Source organism: Phlebotomus papatasi, chromosome 3 (genome assembly GCF_024763615.1).
Source record: "Phlebotomus papatasi isolate M1 chromosome 3, Ppap_2.1, whole genome shotgun sequence".
Classification (NCBI taxonomy): domain Eukaryota; kingdom Metazoa; phylum Arthropoda; class Insecta; order Diptera; family Psychodidae; genus Phlebotomus; species Phlebotomus papatasi.
In genome coordinates this window covers 19,274,665-19,291,855 of record NC_077224.1, presented here as the reverse complement: position 1 = coordinate 19,291,855, position 17,191 = coordinate 19,274,665, and the positions used below count along the sequence as shown (strand labels likewise).

At 33.2% G+C, this 17,191-nt stretch overlaps 2 protein-coding genes across 2 annotated transcripts in view; one reads left to right on the top strand and one right to left on the bottom strand.

Moving 5' to 3' along the window:
• Nucleotides 1-2,662: 2,662 nt before the first annotated feature.
• On the bottom strand, nt 2,663-14,669 carry LOC129806828 (cytochrome c-2). The gene is made up of 3 exons (XM_055855615.1): nt 14,560-14,669; nt 3,231-3,453; nt 2,663-3,158 (listed from the first exon to the last, which is right to left on the bottom strand). The coding sequence occupies exons 2-3, from the start codon at nt 3,409-3,411 to the stop codon at nt 3,013-3,015; spliced, it is 327 nt and encodes a 108-aa protein (XP_055711590.1). The 5' UTR covers nt 3,412-3,453; nt 14,560-14,669; the 3' UTR covers nt 2,663-3,012.
• A 280-nt stretch (nt 14,670-14,949) lies between these two features.
• The window catches only part of LOC129806822 (rap1 GTPase-activating protein 1), a 177,511-nt gene continuing 175,269 nt past the window's right edge, over nt 14,950-17,191 (top strand). The window contains exon 1 of the mRNA XM_055855601.1: nt 14,950-15,508. Within this exon, the coding sequence (XP_055711576.1) occupies nt 15,192-15,508 (317 nt within the window). The 5' untranslated portion in view covers nt 14,950-15,191. The remainder of the gene's footprint in view (nt 15,509-17,191) is intronic.

The window sequence follows — 17,191 nt, the reverse complement described above, 5'->3', positions numbered from 1 at the left end:
TAGAGTCAGCCCTTTTCGCCATGTAAGCACTTTTTGGCCAACTAAGATAAAACAACTAATTTAAGGAATTTAATAATAAATGGTACTTCTACACTCATAATATGCTCTATTCTACTATTTTAAAGGGTTATTACGACTCTAAATTATTTAAAATTGATTTTAAAATAAGTGGCGAAAAGTACTGAAACAAGAACAATTGGTGAAAATGCAAATTTTTCAATGAGATTCACTAAAATTCTCGAAAAGTATCTTAGATATTTAGATAGATGTTGATTCAAAGTATCGTTATTTAATAATTTATTTAGTCTGACAAAAATTTTACACCTAAGGAGGCCATAAAAGCTTAAGGGTGGCGAAAAGTACTGACTCTACCCTAATACCCTCCCTAGACACATTTACGATTAAAGTCCTGAGACGACTAAGGTCGTTCATAGCCAAGTCAGTTCCTGACACACTACAAACAAGGCTAAAAGCATTCACTGCCACTCACAAAGCATAACTTTCGTGGGTTTTTATGTAGATATTTCTACTGAAATGTAGTAATTCTCCTTTGAAAATGAGACTATTTGTAAATTTATATCTCAGTTCACGTGCAATAATTATTGTTGATTACAATTATTTGTGAGGTGGAAGCTATCTCGAGACTTAAGCCAATTTAGGCGATTCTAGTGAATAATTCTTGTTGTTGAAAGTGAATTGTGAAGTTAATTTACAATTAGTTTCATTTTCAAAAGAATATTAGTGCATTTCAGTAGAAACAGTAGAAATATTTATAGAAAAATCCACAAAAGCTATGTTATATGGTTACCAGTGAATGCTTTGTCTCGTTTGTAGTGTACCAGGAACTGTTTTGGCTATGAACGAGCTTACTCGTCTCTGGACTTTAGTCGTGTGTCCAGCACATAACTCTCAGATTCAGGCGTATGATACCGAAATATCATCTGAATTATGGCCCTTGCACAATAGGAGCAATCAAAAATAAATGTTTTTTAAAGGAAATTAACCCTATCATGCTGTGGGCAGAAGCGTCAATTTCTTTTAACCCTTTAATGACGAGACACTTTTTACGGACTGAAAATCAACAATAAAAATTAAACTGAGACCTAGTACCAAGTCTGGAATGAAGCTATAATCATAAAAGAGTCCTTTTTTATGATGAAACTGAATTTGTTCAACATTTTTTCAAAGTAAAATGCTGTATATGGCTTTTCTCGGACAAAATTTTTGAATCTAGGGGAAACTGGGGTACCACCAAACACTTTTGAAAGATGCGATTTTGACTGAACTTCCTAAGAAAACTGTGAATTTTAGAAAAATGTTGCTTACCCCATGTTATAGTCTTAGGTATAGGCTGCATATTAATGTATACAAGGATGATGTGAAGCACTTCAATTTTCCGTAAAAAGGAAAATTGTATCACCATGCATTTTTCGCTTTTTTCCAACCACCCGGGGTACCAATAAACACGTTCTGGGGCACTAAAAAACACCTGTTTTTCTCACCCATTGAAGATATTTTGGGCATTCACCACAACTCTTAATTAATAAGAAGGTATTGAAAATGCAAATAATTTTCAAAAAAGCACTGCAAAATTAAGAATGAGTGACCAAAATAGCAAAAAACTAAAGCACTGCACCCCGAACATATTTTTCAATGGATTTTTCATCATTTTGACAACATTCGACTTCTGACTGGAAAGCAGCGCCACTAAAATCGTGGCAAACACTACACCTAAAGTTCAAATTTTGCGCGCTCTTCTGATTATTTGTAATAAAATCGAGAAATCATTCGTCAATCCTTGATTAAAATGATTTAAGAATCATTAAAAATCATTTAATGCAAAATTGGGTTCTTGAAACTATATTTCTCCTGAGTCTTGAATGAAAATCCCATGAATGGATATAAATTTCTAAAATCGAACAAAGAGGGAGATGAAGAGTAAGAAAGACAAGAGGAAAAATTTTGCCATTCAAGCTACGCTCGCGACATCTGCAATTGTGATAAATTTGCCTGTTTGTTGGTGCCCCAAACTCTATTTTGTGATGGATTTTATATTCTTTTAAAAAAATGTGAACATTAATTTCTTTAGTAAATACATAAATATTATCCCAAAACATGTAGGAAAGTACTGGTGTAGTGAAATTTGATGTAACTTATTTCAGTTTTATTTTCCAGGTAGATATATAAATGACTAAAATTATCAAAATCTCACAATTTTGCGAAAAAATATTCTTATTTCTAAACTACTTGAACTATGTGGATCATTCTTTCTCTGGACAAGCATCCCTATAGTATCTATAATTTCATGTAAGTCTCATTCTCTGAAATCTTATACCTATTTAAAAAATCGCAGTGTTTGGTGGTATCCCTGTTTGGTGGTGCCCCAGTTTCCCTTATGATATTTTTTAGCTTTTGCCATTTGAACATTTTCAAGAAGCGATTTTTAGCTGTGCATTTTGTGTCAAATGTTTTGTAAAAACTTCTGCGAGGTCCAACGTCACGTATGCACTTCTCTTTGGTGTATACTAGCGCCGCGTGCGTCTAGAACCCGTACTAAACCCAAACTCGCGCGGCAAATAGAATTCGCAGTGTAAGGAATGCACTTCATCGCAATTGTGATTCTAAATTTAACCAATCGTCCCAAAATAAAATTCTTTTAGAATTTATTTTCACTCAACTTTATTGACTCTTTTCTCTCGCGAAAATCTTCGCGTCCAAATTCCTTTCACAATCCAAGAAAAATAGTTATTTGACCGATGAAAAACAATCACAACTGATTTTTTTTTACAATTTCCGTCCGAAGCAGAAGAAAAATTAGTGAACACAGAGTTTCTATCGTCAATTGATTTAATTGTCTCTCCTCCAGTTTCTTTCTTTTTTTTTTCTTTAAATAACTTAGCATTCAATTCTTTCGATAAATTTTCCTATTATTGATTCATGATAATATACTGTGGGATTTGCAGCGTCAACAAGACTCCCCATGAATCCACCAATCTCTCCCCTTGTCCTTCTCTACTTGGTGGCATCCTTGAGGTAAGCGATGAGATCTGCTCGCTCCTGCGGCTTCTTCAGTCCGGCAAACACCATTTTTGTTCCCGGGATGTATTTCTTTGGATTCTCGAGGTATTCAAACAGCGTATCCTCATTCCATGTGATACCTGGAATCCAAGAAGAAAGAAAACTGGTTAAGACTTTGGAGAAAGGGAAGAGATTCCTCCTGATTAACTTGCCTTTGGCCTTGTTGGCGTCCGTGTAGGCGAATCCGGCCGCCTGGCCCGTCTTCCTGCCCACCAGGCCGTGGAGATTGGGTCCGGTCTTGTGTTTGCCGCCGGCTTCAACGGTATGGCATTGAGCACATCTCTGCACGAAGATTTTCTTTCCCTTCTCAACGTCTCCAGCTGGAACACCCATTGTCTTCTTCTTCAAATTACGCTTAATTTACTACACAGCAATCTGCATTGAACAACAAATTTTCATTCCATCAGCATTTTTGTTTGGACAAGAAATCGGGTAAACACATCGCGGGGGAATAATCAAATTGTCGATTAATTTTAGATTATTATTTATCCAAAAACCAAAAGATATTGATTCAGATGTAATTGTTTCTCAGCCCAATTGCTACGATATTTATTTAATTAATTCATAAAGTATAAAAGCAATTTTTGAAAGTATTTTAACCCTTGCTGGACGATCAACGACCCCTAAAAACCATTTTAGTTTAATATTTGTCAATTTGAAACATTCAAAATCCGAGTTTTGAATTAAAATCAGTTCAGACAGAACACATTTGTTTGAAAAATTGTGAGAAAATTGTCAAATCGTTTAGAAATTTGGAGAATTTTTCTTTAATCGTACCAAGAATTGCGACTAAAAGCTTGAGAACTAAAAATTGAGAACAGTTGCCAGCGCCACTTACGGGAGAAAACAGTGCCCTCATGCGGAGAAAGAGGTAGTCACTGTCAGTGGCTAATTCCCACATCTCTCCGGCACACGTTTTAACCCTTTAAGGACGATTGGAACACCGGTGTCCCATAAAGAAAATAATTTTTCCTGACTACCTACAGTTATTTTTTCCTTATGTTTGTACTGTACATTTTTGTAAAATAAAAGGTTGAAGGAATCTAGGATATTTTTTTGCAAGGCTTCAGCTATTTGTACACAAAAATAATATTTTTCATTAAAGCGAAAAATATTATCCATTGGTATTGTCAGAAAAATTACTTAAACTTTTAGGCTATTTTTGTCCTTATACTATGTGTGAACAGACGGAATTCCCACGAGCAAGTGGTAAATTTGCTATACTAGCGCCCTCTGCAAAATTGCAAGAAATTGCCCGAACGCGTTCCAATATTTTGAATTTCAAATGGTGATTTTCTGTTGGAGGGTGAAATGTTCAATTTTGTGACATGGTTTTGCATCTCTATCTACTAAACCATCGGGAATCACTGAATTATTCATCAAGAATATTTTTTGCAGGTTGTACATGTACATCCTAGTTACTATACTTTGAGACAAAATTCAGCAAGATTGCCAGAAAATGCGATCGATATTGAAAATATTTCTTAAAAAACAAGCAACATACAAAATTCTAGTCTAGAAGCTGTAATTGAAACTAGAATCACAATTATTTTATAGAAACTATTATTAGATACGCTAACTTATATGTTTCTGCTTTATATATCCATTTTTATCTTTTATATACATACAATTCCTGTATAATATTGCGAAGTTCTATTAAAAAAAATTATTTTATGCGCTCCAGGGACTTATTTTGAGGTATTGTTCTAAAATTTAAATAATATTGAGATGAAATATTAAATATCTAACAAAAATAATTTTAAAAAATTAACATTTTGTATCACAATTTGATCATACTTTCATTGAAAATCAACTGCAATAATGCCCAAAATGGCAAAAAGCTATCTCACTAGAGATAGCTTTTTGCTTCCGGAAAATTCCGAAAATTTTATTTTGGGTTTTTTGAGCAAGTAATACAGTGTCCGCTCCCTAATCCGGACCGCCGTAATCCGGACGAGTTATCGACGGTTACATTCAAAATAATTTTGAGGTCATGTATGTATGTGTGTTCAGCAATGAAAATGAATTATCCTATGATGTTTTTGTTTAATAAATGAAGTATAATAGCATAGAATTCTCTAATTATGTCTTTTTAAGCTTCTTTAAAATTTTTATTCCAATTGTAGAAAAAAACCTTGTATTATATTTTTGAGACGTTGAACAAATTCAAAAAATCCATCCGGATTACGAAGCGGACATCTGTCATATTGTCTCCCAATCATCCGAATTACAAAGCGGGCACTGTATGTATATGAAAAAACTTATAAAATCTACAATAGTCAATCTACAATCTACAAAATTTAAAACCGAATAATAATAATATAATAATTTTGAAAATATTAGTGTTTCTGGATTGAATTAATTATTCATCAATAATATTTCAAAAGTGGTTTAATAATTGGAAAGGCAGATTCAAAACATATCTTTTTCACTAGATCCCATTATTAAAAAATGTAAAGAATATAATAATTTAAAAAAGGAATTTATAGAATAGTAAGAGCTGTCGAAGTTCATTAATAGCAGTCATAGCCGGAAACCTTAGAAATTACATTTTTGGCTATAAAATATTACTTTGAAATAAAATCGTTCAATTTATTAAAAATAGAGTTTTAAATCTTTTACAGACGTCTTCTTTGGAACAATGTCCATTCAATTATTATACAAATAATCTTTATATTTATCTCTGTTTAAATTTGCTTCGCTGCTTGGTCTGACGGGGATATGTCTTCATTTCCTTCTAAAACATCAACGTTAAGAACATTTTCAAAAATTAGATCTTTACTATCGCTGGTCTTTCTTATAAAGTTGTGGAGAAGAATTACAGCCTGTACAATAGTAGTAGCAAACTCTGGTTGTACTTCGATATCCCCCCGAATTATCCTAAATCTATTTGAGAGTATCCCAAAAGCTGTTTCAATTATTCTAAAGACTTTGTCATATTAAAAATTGAGTATTAAAGACAACACGTAATATAATAGAGCCATTTTAATAAAATAAAGTACCTCAAATATCTTCCAGATATATATCCCGTTATTTATATTCGGAAAAAACACAATTTGAAATTCAAATATTCGGAGCATTTTTGTGTTGCGCTTGAACTCCACCAGAGAACCAACAGAGCAGATGGTAAAAATTTGCCAGTTCAATATGGGAATTTCCATCCGGAATTTCCGTCCGGAATGAAATATTTCGTGGGAATTTTGTCTGTTTACACGGTGACTATGACTGAAGTGTCTTAAGGAACCCTACACTTATACAGTAGACTCTCGCTCAATCGTCTCTTTTGCAATCGGGCGAAAAATTTTGTTGACAATTTTCACGTTTAATTATGAAGCAAATTTGCTCAAATTCCCTGTAGTTCTTCCTATTTTATCGTGATTCTTCATAATTGAGCGCTTTTTGTGGAATTTACAATGACTTTGACGCCCAAATCTATCAATAATTTGGATGACATTTTGCCCCATATGCCCAATTGAGAGAGTCTACTGTACGTGCTTCGAACCTAAGGGCCTTGACAGACCTGAGGATTAGCCGAGAGATGACTTAGCGTAATTGTATTCGAAATAATGATTAAACTACATTTCCGTAATTTTCCACTAAGCCGTCTCTCGGCTTAAATCGTAAGTGTGTCTAGGGCATAAGTCTTAACTTCTTTAGATTCTTCTCAGTCGAAAATTTTGCTTTACTGTGTTATCACACTTACACATTAAAATTTTAATATGATTCACATTAATTGTAGCTGGTGAGAGTCCAAATGTGTAATTTGTGTGTTTGAATCATTTTATATTCAAAATTTGATCTATTTGTTGATAAAAAGGTAGACTTGGCCCGCAAAATTTGATATAAATTGATTTATAGTATTAATGCGAAAAATTAATGCGATTTTCTCTTTAATTTTTTAATGTAAAAAATAATTATGCTTTAGGTAAATTTAAAGTTATTTTTGCAGGTCAAGTTCACTTCTTTATCAATAAATTGAAAAACCCCAAATATTAAGTGACTCAAAGACACAAATAACATGTTTGGACGCTCACAAGCGACAATTAATGTGAATCACATTAATATTTTAATGTGCAAGTGTGATAACGCCGTTAGAAATGGACTGTATTAAGGGGAATTAATCTATTTGAATCAGAAGAATAAATTAAATTGGTTTATATTTAGGGTTTTAAGACCTTCGAAAACTAGGATAAATCTCTAGTCTTAAGTCCAAAGACGGTGTTATATTAATCCTTTAACGACGAGACACTTTTTACGGACTGAAAATAACAATAAAAACTAAACTGATAAACAAAATCAATGATAAGTCTTACATCTAACCTTGAAAAGTCCAACAGAGAATGATTCGGTGTATTTTGTGCTTCTATGAACGATAGGGACAAAATAGCCCAAAAATTCAAGTAATTTTTCTGAAAAATATCACGTATGACATGAGTATTGTAGTTTTATTGCCAAAAGGGTTTTGCTTAAAAAATTCTAAGTATAAACAATAAATAAAATCAATTATGAATTTGAGAATTTAAAAATTTCCTATTTTTGAGTATACATATTTACTCATAAGCAAATAGCTAGACTTGTAAAAAATATTCTAGATTCCTTCAACCCTCTACTTTACAATTATGTACAGACATAAGCAAAAAATAACTTTGGGTAATCAGGAAAAATTATTTTCTTTATGGGACCCCGGTGTTCCAATCGTCCTTAAAGGGTTAACTAACAGGGTAAACACAACTAAGATCTCTTATTAGGAAGCTCTTGAAGTAAAAAGCTTCGGAATGCAACCCCAAGGCCTACTTTATCAGCCTGCAAACGCAATCTGGAGACAATTTGCATTGAATGGACTGAAGGAAAGGTTCAATTTGCTCAGAATTTGACCTAGTTTCTGACTTTGTCTAGCGATCAACCTGAAGATCATCCACGGGCACTTTGGAGATGCCAAACCAAGTCGGCCATGAACTCTAAATTGGACCCCAGCCAACTGAGATCCAAATCGAGACGGATCATCTGACTCATTTATCTCGTCTCTCTTTTCAATTTTAAGGTGTCTACACATTGGAGCTGATTTCATCAAGAATTATTTCAAGAATTTTTTAAAGAAAAATTCATATTTTTGAAGGAATTTTTGAAGAAAAATGCCTCCACATTGGGTTTTTTATTTTCCATCAAAAATTTTTTTGACAGATTGCCATCATTTCCAAGTCTCTACCTCTTCTGACTGTTTTTCACGAAAATTTGTTGTTTCACTACTGGAAAAAGTGAGAAAAGCGTTTGGTGAAGTTCCTTGGGATAGTATTTAGTGAATTTGTGAAGAAAATCTTCTAAATATTCAAGGGAATAGTGTTTTTCTTGAGATGTCGTTCCTGGTGGAATCCAACCCAGCCTTGAAGGAACATTTCCTGTGATTTTCCTCCAGAAATTGCCGGAAGTTAATCCATCTGTGTATTCTTGAGGTGTTCCACAGTACAGTGGCCTCGTACTCCATGGATTGCAAGATGGATGGAAAGGAGAAAATTTACGGGCACTTTGGAATCTCTGCCTTGGTTACCAATCAAAACAAGAGCTAACCAGAGCCACCGAGGAGATCTCAATGCAAACGAGAGCTGTCCGGAGCTACCAGAAGCCATCACTTGAACCCCCAGAAGAACATCAGAATGATCTTTTATATCATTCACTTTCTCAACCACTAGGAACTCTGTGGGATTGCTTCCTTTCGAGAACATCAGAACTGGATAGCCACATGCCTTCAATTCCTCATGTCAATGGAACATGGAACCCAGTAAATAAATCAGTAGTGGAATTATTTTGGAACATCCATGGAATTTTCACAGGAATATTCTTCTATTATATTAATTTAAAAAAAACTACATTTTTTACATAATAGAGATCCTTTATGTAATTTTTTTTATTTATTAAGGGGTCCATCTGGAAGATGATTGCCCCGCCTTTATGTAATTTCTAATGATTATTTATTAAAAATTCCTACTTTTAATAACATAATGCAATGTAAAGGACTTTTAATTTAGAAGATTACGTGGATTTTTAAATATTTAGGTTTGCTTATTTTTAGTATAGTAGAAAATATATCTGATGTGGGGATGTTATAATATAATACAAGCGGTTTAAAATAAATGAACTAAAAAAAATCTAGTATAATATCGACCACTCAGAATATAATCCGACTATCTCGATTTTTTGCAAAATTCGTTTTTTTCGCTTTTCGGATACTCCGTGAAACCCTCTACCTTCCCTGTGAATATTATACCTGAATATAAATTATTTCCAAATTTATAGCGCTTTTTCTAAAAAAGCAAAATCTCACTCATTTTTCAATTCAGTCAGGATAAGAGCCGCATAATTCGACCGTGTGACGTCATCATTTTGCATGTCAAAAGTATTCCGGCTGATTTCACGATAATAGATAAGCTATTATTTGGCTGCAAATATGTATAGTTTTCAATTTGGTAATATCTAGTTAATAACCAGTATTGTTAATAATAATTAATAACTCTTCTATAAAATTAAAAAAATGGATCAAAAACTAAAAATTGGATATTGAATACGAAATAGGCGTAAAGTGCTAGTATTTTTTATATGGAGTTTGACAGCTGTAATGGACATTTGAATGGCTTATATTTTATAAAGATCAAAGAAAATTTCACGATTTAATCCAGAATATTGCAATTATTTATGAAATATTACTGATATCTTGATAGTTTTTTGAGCTTCTCTAGTATTGCAAGTGTTGCAAAACCTGGATAAAAGCAATAAAATGTTAATTAATTATGCATCAAACTTCTCTTTGGCGCGAGAGCTCATAACCTACTAACTTTTAAGAGGTTTTGTTGCTAATTGGTTAGAAATAATAATAAGAAATATGTGAAAAAGTGAAAATAATAAAAACTAAATAATATAAGACCTATAGGGGGTGTGGTTACCCGTCCTACTTCACTGAAACACTACCTCTTATTTCGATAATTATAACTTTTTATTAATCAATTTTCACATGAAAGTTTTCTACATTTTCTTTCGGATAATTAGCCGTCATTCCACACTTCACTTCTTCTTCTTCTTCTTCTTCTTCCCCTTCCAGTTCCCCATCCTAGACACACACCAACTGATCGACATTTTCCCATCACTACAGTTCCCACAGGGTAAATTCTGTAATTGCCGTGGAATTTTCACGCTTGCGTTTGATACCTGTCAATGCCAATCGACATATCACATTTGTTCGATTCGAAAATTGAATGAATTGATTTTTTCACACTTTAAAACCCAAATTGACATTTCACTTTAATTTTAAGTGATAACACTAATGTATAGAGAATTTAATGACCTTTCGTTTAGTAGAAAAAAATAGTTGATAACTTTTTTATTATGTTAAAAATTGAAAAAAAACTAAAAAATGGGCGTAAAATACCAAATTGGCGTAAAATGCTACCTTTTTATACGTAGTTGGCATCCGAAATGGACATTTGAATGGCTTATACTATATAACCTAAAAAATGTTAATATTTTTGAGTTTTGTCACGATTCGAAAAAATCGTAAAAAATACGTGAAAATAATAAAATAATTATTAAAAATTAAATAATATAAGACCAAGAATTGATGTAGAATGGTAATGTAAAAAAAAGGTGAAAATTCACTTTTCGCTTTGTTTTACTTTTTCTTTTCTTTTTAAACTATATATGAGAATTTTAAAATTTTACAGGATAATATATAGATATAAGTTCTAAGATTCTTTCCAAATTGTTAGGAAAAAGGAAATTAAATATGTAAACAAATGCAGTAGAGTCTCGCTATAAGCCATCGCTCTATAGTCCACAATTTATCGACCGTTGATTTCAAAACACTGATTTTAAGTTAGGTTATGTTTTTTAGTACGCGACAAGCATAATTACAGTAGAGTCTCTCAAATCTGAATCTCTCAAATTCGAACGCCGGTTGGATTTAAAATGTCAATTGTAGGGTTATGTTAAAAAATTCGTATTGTGGATGATTAAAAATCATATCTCTGTGCTGTTTTCTGAATATTTATACACATTATGTGCGAATAAAATGAAAAGGAAGTATGTTACCAACTAACACTTGTGAGAAATTACGGGAATTTGATTCAAAGTGCTATTTAATCTCACATAAATTCAGTTAGTTTTAAAAATATCGTTCGAATTTGAGAGGTGAGAAATGTCAAAAATACCCCCCAATCGTTCCAATTTGAGAGACTCTACTGTATTTTAATATTTTTGGCAAACTTTATTAAGTAGTTGTGATAATTGTGATCCACAATAAAGAGAGCAAGGACAATTACCACAATCGCAAAGAAAATGGAAGCCGTCGAGCAATTTCAATACTAAAAGTCGTTGATAATTTTAAAAAATTACATGGACTATAGTGCGACTCAAGTGTCAAATCTGAAACCAAATATGGACTATAGCGAGACTCTACTGTAGTATAACGAAATTCAACAGAAGTTGCCTTTTTGCTACGAAAATCTGTAAAAATTCACTTTGGCATTTGTTGTCAATTTTCACAAAATTTATATAAAAATGATTAGAAAAATGGGAAAATATTTATTGAAAAAATAATTTATGAGTCCTAGAACTGCTGTGAAGTTTTACGAAACGAAAAATATTGAAAAATTGCTTTTTTATGGAGAATAACTGCTCTAGCATTTTATGCCAGTTTAGTGTTTTACGTGATTTTTTGGCTCGGGTTTTAAAGTGTTAAAATGTCTTGAAAAAATTACTTAGAACAATTAATATACATAGATAGTGATGCGTATGGGGAATGATATCGAAACAATTTTGACAAGTGATGCGTGACCAGCCGGGTCGCTTGGCAGCGTGGGAAACTCGAGTTGTTCGGGTCTTATCCTGAGCTTTTGATATGACAGCTCAGGAAAAATATGTTACAACTCGGAAAATATTGTAATAGTTATTAAAATACACATTATTTTGTGAAAATTTTATGGAATTAAGATAACTTTTATCGAATCCTTTCGTTTGATGTACAATATTAGGAAAGTGAAGTTAAATTAATTGATTTATTAGCAAATATGCAAATCTCAGCTTTAAATCGCTCTCCTGTAAAGTTGGCCATTCACGAAATAGTCAGGTCTTATTCTGGGTGGTCGATATGTTAAGAGCAGTTTCCCAAAAATTAAATAAAATTTATTTCAATTTTAATTTCGCATTAAAATTCAAATAAGAGACAGCCTTTGAAATTTATTGTCTTTTTTGATCAGTAAAAAGTTTCATTCAAGTTTTTAATGCTTGTGGAAAGGATTTTATCAATATCAGGAGGATTTTTTTATGAGATCTTAAGAGTATTTTCCAAAAATTACACTTTAAGACTCCCAAAAAATCTAGTTTTGAATCTAGTCCTTTACATTTCATTATGTTATTAAAAGTAGGAATTTTTAATAAATAATCATTAGAAATTACATAAAGGCGGGGCAATTATCTTCCAGATGGACCCCTTAATAAATAAAAAAAAATACATAAAGGATCTCTATTATGTAAAAAATGTAGTTTTTTTTTAAATTAATATAATAGAAGAATATTCCTGTGAAAATTCCATGGATGTTCCAAAATAATTCCACTACTGATTTATTTACTGGGTTCCATGTTCCATTGACATGAGGAATTGAAGGCATGTGGCTATCCAGTTCTGATGTTCTCGAAAGGAAGCAATCCCACAGAGTTCCTAGTGGTTGAGAAAGTGAATGATATAAAAGATCATTCTGATGTTCTTCTGGGGGTTCAAGTGATGGCTTCTGGTAGCTCCGGACAGCTCTCGTTTGCATTGAGATCTCCTCGGTGGCTCTGGTTAGCTCTTGTTTTGATTGGTAACCAAGGCAGAGATTCCAAAGTGCCCGTAAATTTTCTCCTTTCCATCCATCTTGCAATCCATGGAGTACGAGGCCACTGTACTGTGGAACACCTCAAGAATACACAGATGGATTAACTTCCGGCAATTTCTGGAGGAAAATCACAGGAAATGTTCCTTCAAGGCTGGGTTGGATTCCACCAGGAACGACATCTCAAGAAAAACACTATTCCCTTGCATATTTAGAAGATTTTCTTCACAAATTCACTAAATACTATCCCAAGGAACTTCACCAAACGCTTTTCTCACTTTTTCCAGCAGAATATAACAAATTTTCGTGAAAAACAATCTTGAATCGTGATGGTTTCCTTCAAGAATTCTGTCAAGAATGACTTTGATGAATTTTATTCCAATGTGTAGCCGATAATTTCTTTCAAAAATTCTTGATGGAAATTTCCTTCAATTGGATATGATTTTTGAAGAAATTTGTCTACACATTAGACAAATTTTCTTCAAGAATCCATCTTTTTGTCAAAAATTCTCACCAATGTGTAGGCAATTTTCTTGAAGAACACTTCTTGAAGCTCATTTTTGATAGAAATTTCTTATAATGTGTAGACACCTTTACGAATTTCTTGCGGTTAATCATGCCCCAAATGGGTGCTTGAAGGTGTCAAGAAGGTGGGAAAAGTGTGAAAAAGGTGTGACAATTCACACATTGTCCTGATGAGTTTGTTTTTCCATTTTCTGCCTAATCATTGGCGGAAAAGCTCTGTGGAGGCGCGCTTGGGAGGGAGAAAAAAGGCCCCTAATTGGGCGGAACGAAGTGATTTTTTACGCGTGTCACTGCCAGATAATTAATTATCTAATGCACTTTCAAGATCACGAGCTATAGCTGCGGAAAGAAAAGCTCCGTGGTGCACACTTGACGACCTTTATGACGCAAGCGTGTGAAATGTGATGACGTAACTCATGGGCAACTGAGACTTTGCCCAAGAAAACTGGGTCAATCTGAAGAAAATCGAGGAAAAATGGAATTTTTGGATTTGAGGGGGCTTTTGGCGGGAAAATGGGGCTCTTGAGGGGGGAGATTGAGCATTTTTGATGGACAAATCCGCGGGAAACTTGGTGATTTTCCCTTTTTTCACATTGATTATGTAAGAAACTTCTCAGCTGACACTGAAAAGTCCCATTGCAGTGAAAACCCAATCACCTCTTCTGAGATTAGATAAGGAATCTCTCTGGAATTTGCGGATTTTCTAGCTCGATGACGCAATCTACGAGCAGTTTCTGGGTGCAAGGTAACCACGTGGTTTCTTGGAGGCTTTTTTATCAAGGCGAAAGTCATTAGCAATTCTGGGAAATTACATAACCACAAAAATCACTTTTTCCAACACGATTTTCCACTCCTGACTGAGCCAGATGGCCTCTATAGGCTCCAGAAGGGGAGGTAGTGATAATTTTTATCAGATACTGAGGAAAATTCCATGAAAAATCAGGGAAAATTGCAAATCAAGACACCTCACTTTTCACATGAATTTCTGGGCAAACTACTTGGCTGATTGAAAATTTTCTTTTTTGTTCAAGTACACTACACCTTTACCTATCGTTTTCTACCAAATTTGTACAATTATCGTGGATTTTGGTGTACTTACAAATATTTTTCTTCCCGAGAAAATCTGGGGAACGCACCAACGAGAACCACAGTGACAGAATAATTCTGTGAACTACCGCCAATGGCGCTGATGTGGCCAATTACCAAATTCTTCCCTCCGATCGCAGCGCCAACAAATCATCAGTGAACTAAACCCATTCGCGGGTTTTTTCCCTCTCGGAAAAGTTCCTCAATAAAATCCTTTTTACACGTAAAATTCCAATATTATTTTCTAAAATTATCGTGCTAAGTACCTAAACAGTGATAACAAACAAATTGCGGCTGATATTTCAGTGGAAAACTCTCAGTTTACTGTGAAAATCATCCCAAGCCATTTTTCTAACCTCAATCTGGCATTCCTCTTTTTATCATTTTTTCTGCATTTTCTTTAATAAATCACTTTCTATTCATCGTGTTTAAAAGCCAAGCTATTGTTCTACATACAGCGATAATCACAGTAGCTTATCACATCGCGAGAAAATTGCAGAGCAGTAATGAGAAACATGAACCATGAAATTCTCCGGAAATTGATGGTGATAAGAGGCAACTGGGTTTTTCAGGATCACTCAGATCTTGGTATTTCACAGCTAAGAAGCAATCTGGCCAGTGCCTTTGTGAATTTCTGGACACAAGATGGACAAAAACAGTGCAAAGTGTGGAAATAGTGATAGTGATTTAGTGGATTTAGTGAAAGATCATGTGGCAGGGAAGGATTCAGTGGGATGTGATCTCAGTGAGCAGAGAAGAAATTGGCAGAGGGCTATTCTGGCTCACACTACTGCCAAGAAACTCAGCAGATCGTCCAACTGGAGGAGTATAAAAGCTTCCCAGAGGACAATCTGTCAACACAGGAACTGTGGCAGGACGACGGATTATGTGAAACTGGAGGAGGAACAACCCAGGAATGAGCTGGAAAAGAGCAAGATCTTCGATCGGCAGAGGACTAAACTGTGAGTACATTTTATTTTTGATATTCCGGAATATGAACTTTACAAAAAATTGGAGGGAATTTTGTAACCTAATTTATTGTGGAATATGAGGTTATCTGGAAGCTAACCTAAAAGACGAAAAGGTTTTTTTTTTAATAGATTCCACTATAATGTCCTGACCGCTCTGACCGAGTTAACAACGTGTCGTACATTATCTTTGGCTAAATGCTTATATTTACTTTTGATACAAGGTTATATTAGACATAACCTACAATTTGTAGGAACAATTGATTGAATAATCAGTGTCTGCACAAACCATTCAAATCAACAAGAATATTCAAAAAGCAAAGAAATCCCCAATATAACCTAGAACTTAAGTTTTCTTAAGCCTAAGCTAACCTCTATCTAAAAATATTATTAATGATGCAAAATTATCTTAAGGGAATCCGGATAAATCCTCATTTCAGTATCTCAATTTGTGGAATCCGCTGGAAAGTGTGCATTTTCCCACAAAATTGATCTCTATCTTGCAAAAAAGTTGTTTGGAAGATGAGTTACTACATTTTTTTTGGTTAATTACATCGAGTGATGACCAATTTTTGCAATCCTTTTGCAAACTAATTTTTCTCAGAGCCTTTATGCTTCTAATATGCTGATTAATTGTGGATTTATAACCTCATAAGTTCACATATAACCGTTTTTATATTCATAGTGACAAGTAAGATTTTTAAAATATAGGTTATGTGAGTAAAGAAATCCCCTTTACTTCTTGATATTTTTTCTACTGACTAAAAAATTAGTATAAAATGGTTATTCTTCTATTGTGGCGGTACAACCAAAATAGGCTCTGGCCCCCGCAAAATTTAATTAAACACTTATTAACTTATTCAGATCCAAATGGTTAAGAGTCTGAATCGTGTTTTTCTCAATTTGACATACTAAAAATTTCACATATAAAATATTATCTCAAATTGATATCAAATTGAAATTATTAGGTTATGTGCAAAAACGAACCTATCAATTGAATTTTTTGTAAGGATTTTGAAAATTAGGAAGCTACCTTCTTTGAAATAATAATAAAAAATAAACAGAAATAAAGAAATTCAAATAAGATACTTATACGTAATACGTTGAATTTTTTTCGTGAAAACACGTTTGTTAGGTTAGAATTTTAGAGCACTCAAAGAAACTATGCAATATAAAAATATTTTATTAATTTCTTTTTAAAATAAAGAAATTGTGGTTTTTAAGCAAAAGAAATACATTGCATGTCCTGGTTAAACTGATTTATGGTTCAGAAACATTAGTGCACAATCTTTTGCCCTTAACCTTGTTTTAAATTATTATTGAGAGGAATAGAAGCCTGTACTAAAAGAAAAGATGTTTGTTTTTCATGTATTTCGAGCACTTCAGTAATTTTTAGTCTTAGATTATATTTGCTCAATAAATCGTTTCACAATGTTAGGTTATGTTGTGCTTTAACCTAAAATAAAAGATAAATGCAAGGCAAAGAGAAAGCCATTTTATGGAGATTTGAATTTCGTCATATCTAATATGAAATATGATTTTTTTTCTTTAAAACTGTTTCGATATTTCAATAATTATTTAAAACATTACTTCAATTTCAATTTCTCATAAAAGAAAAGAATTTTAGGTTTTTATGGGTTTCTAGATTACTTGTTTCTAAAGAATTATTCAGGGAAT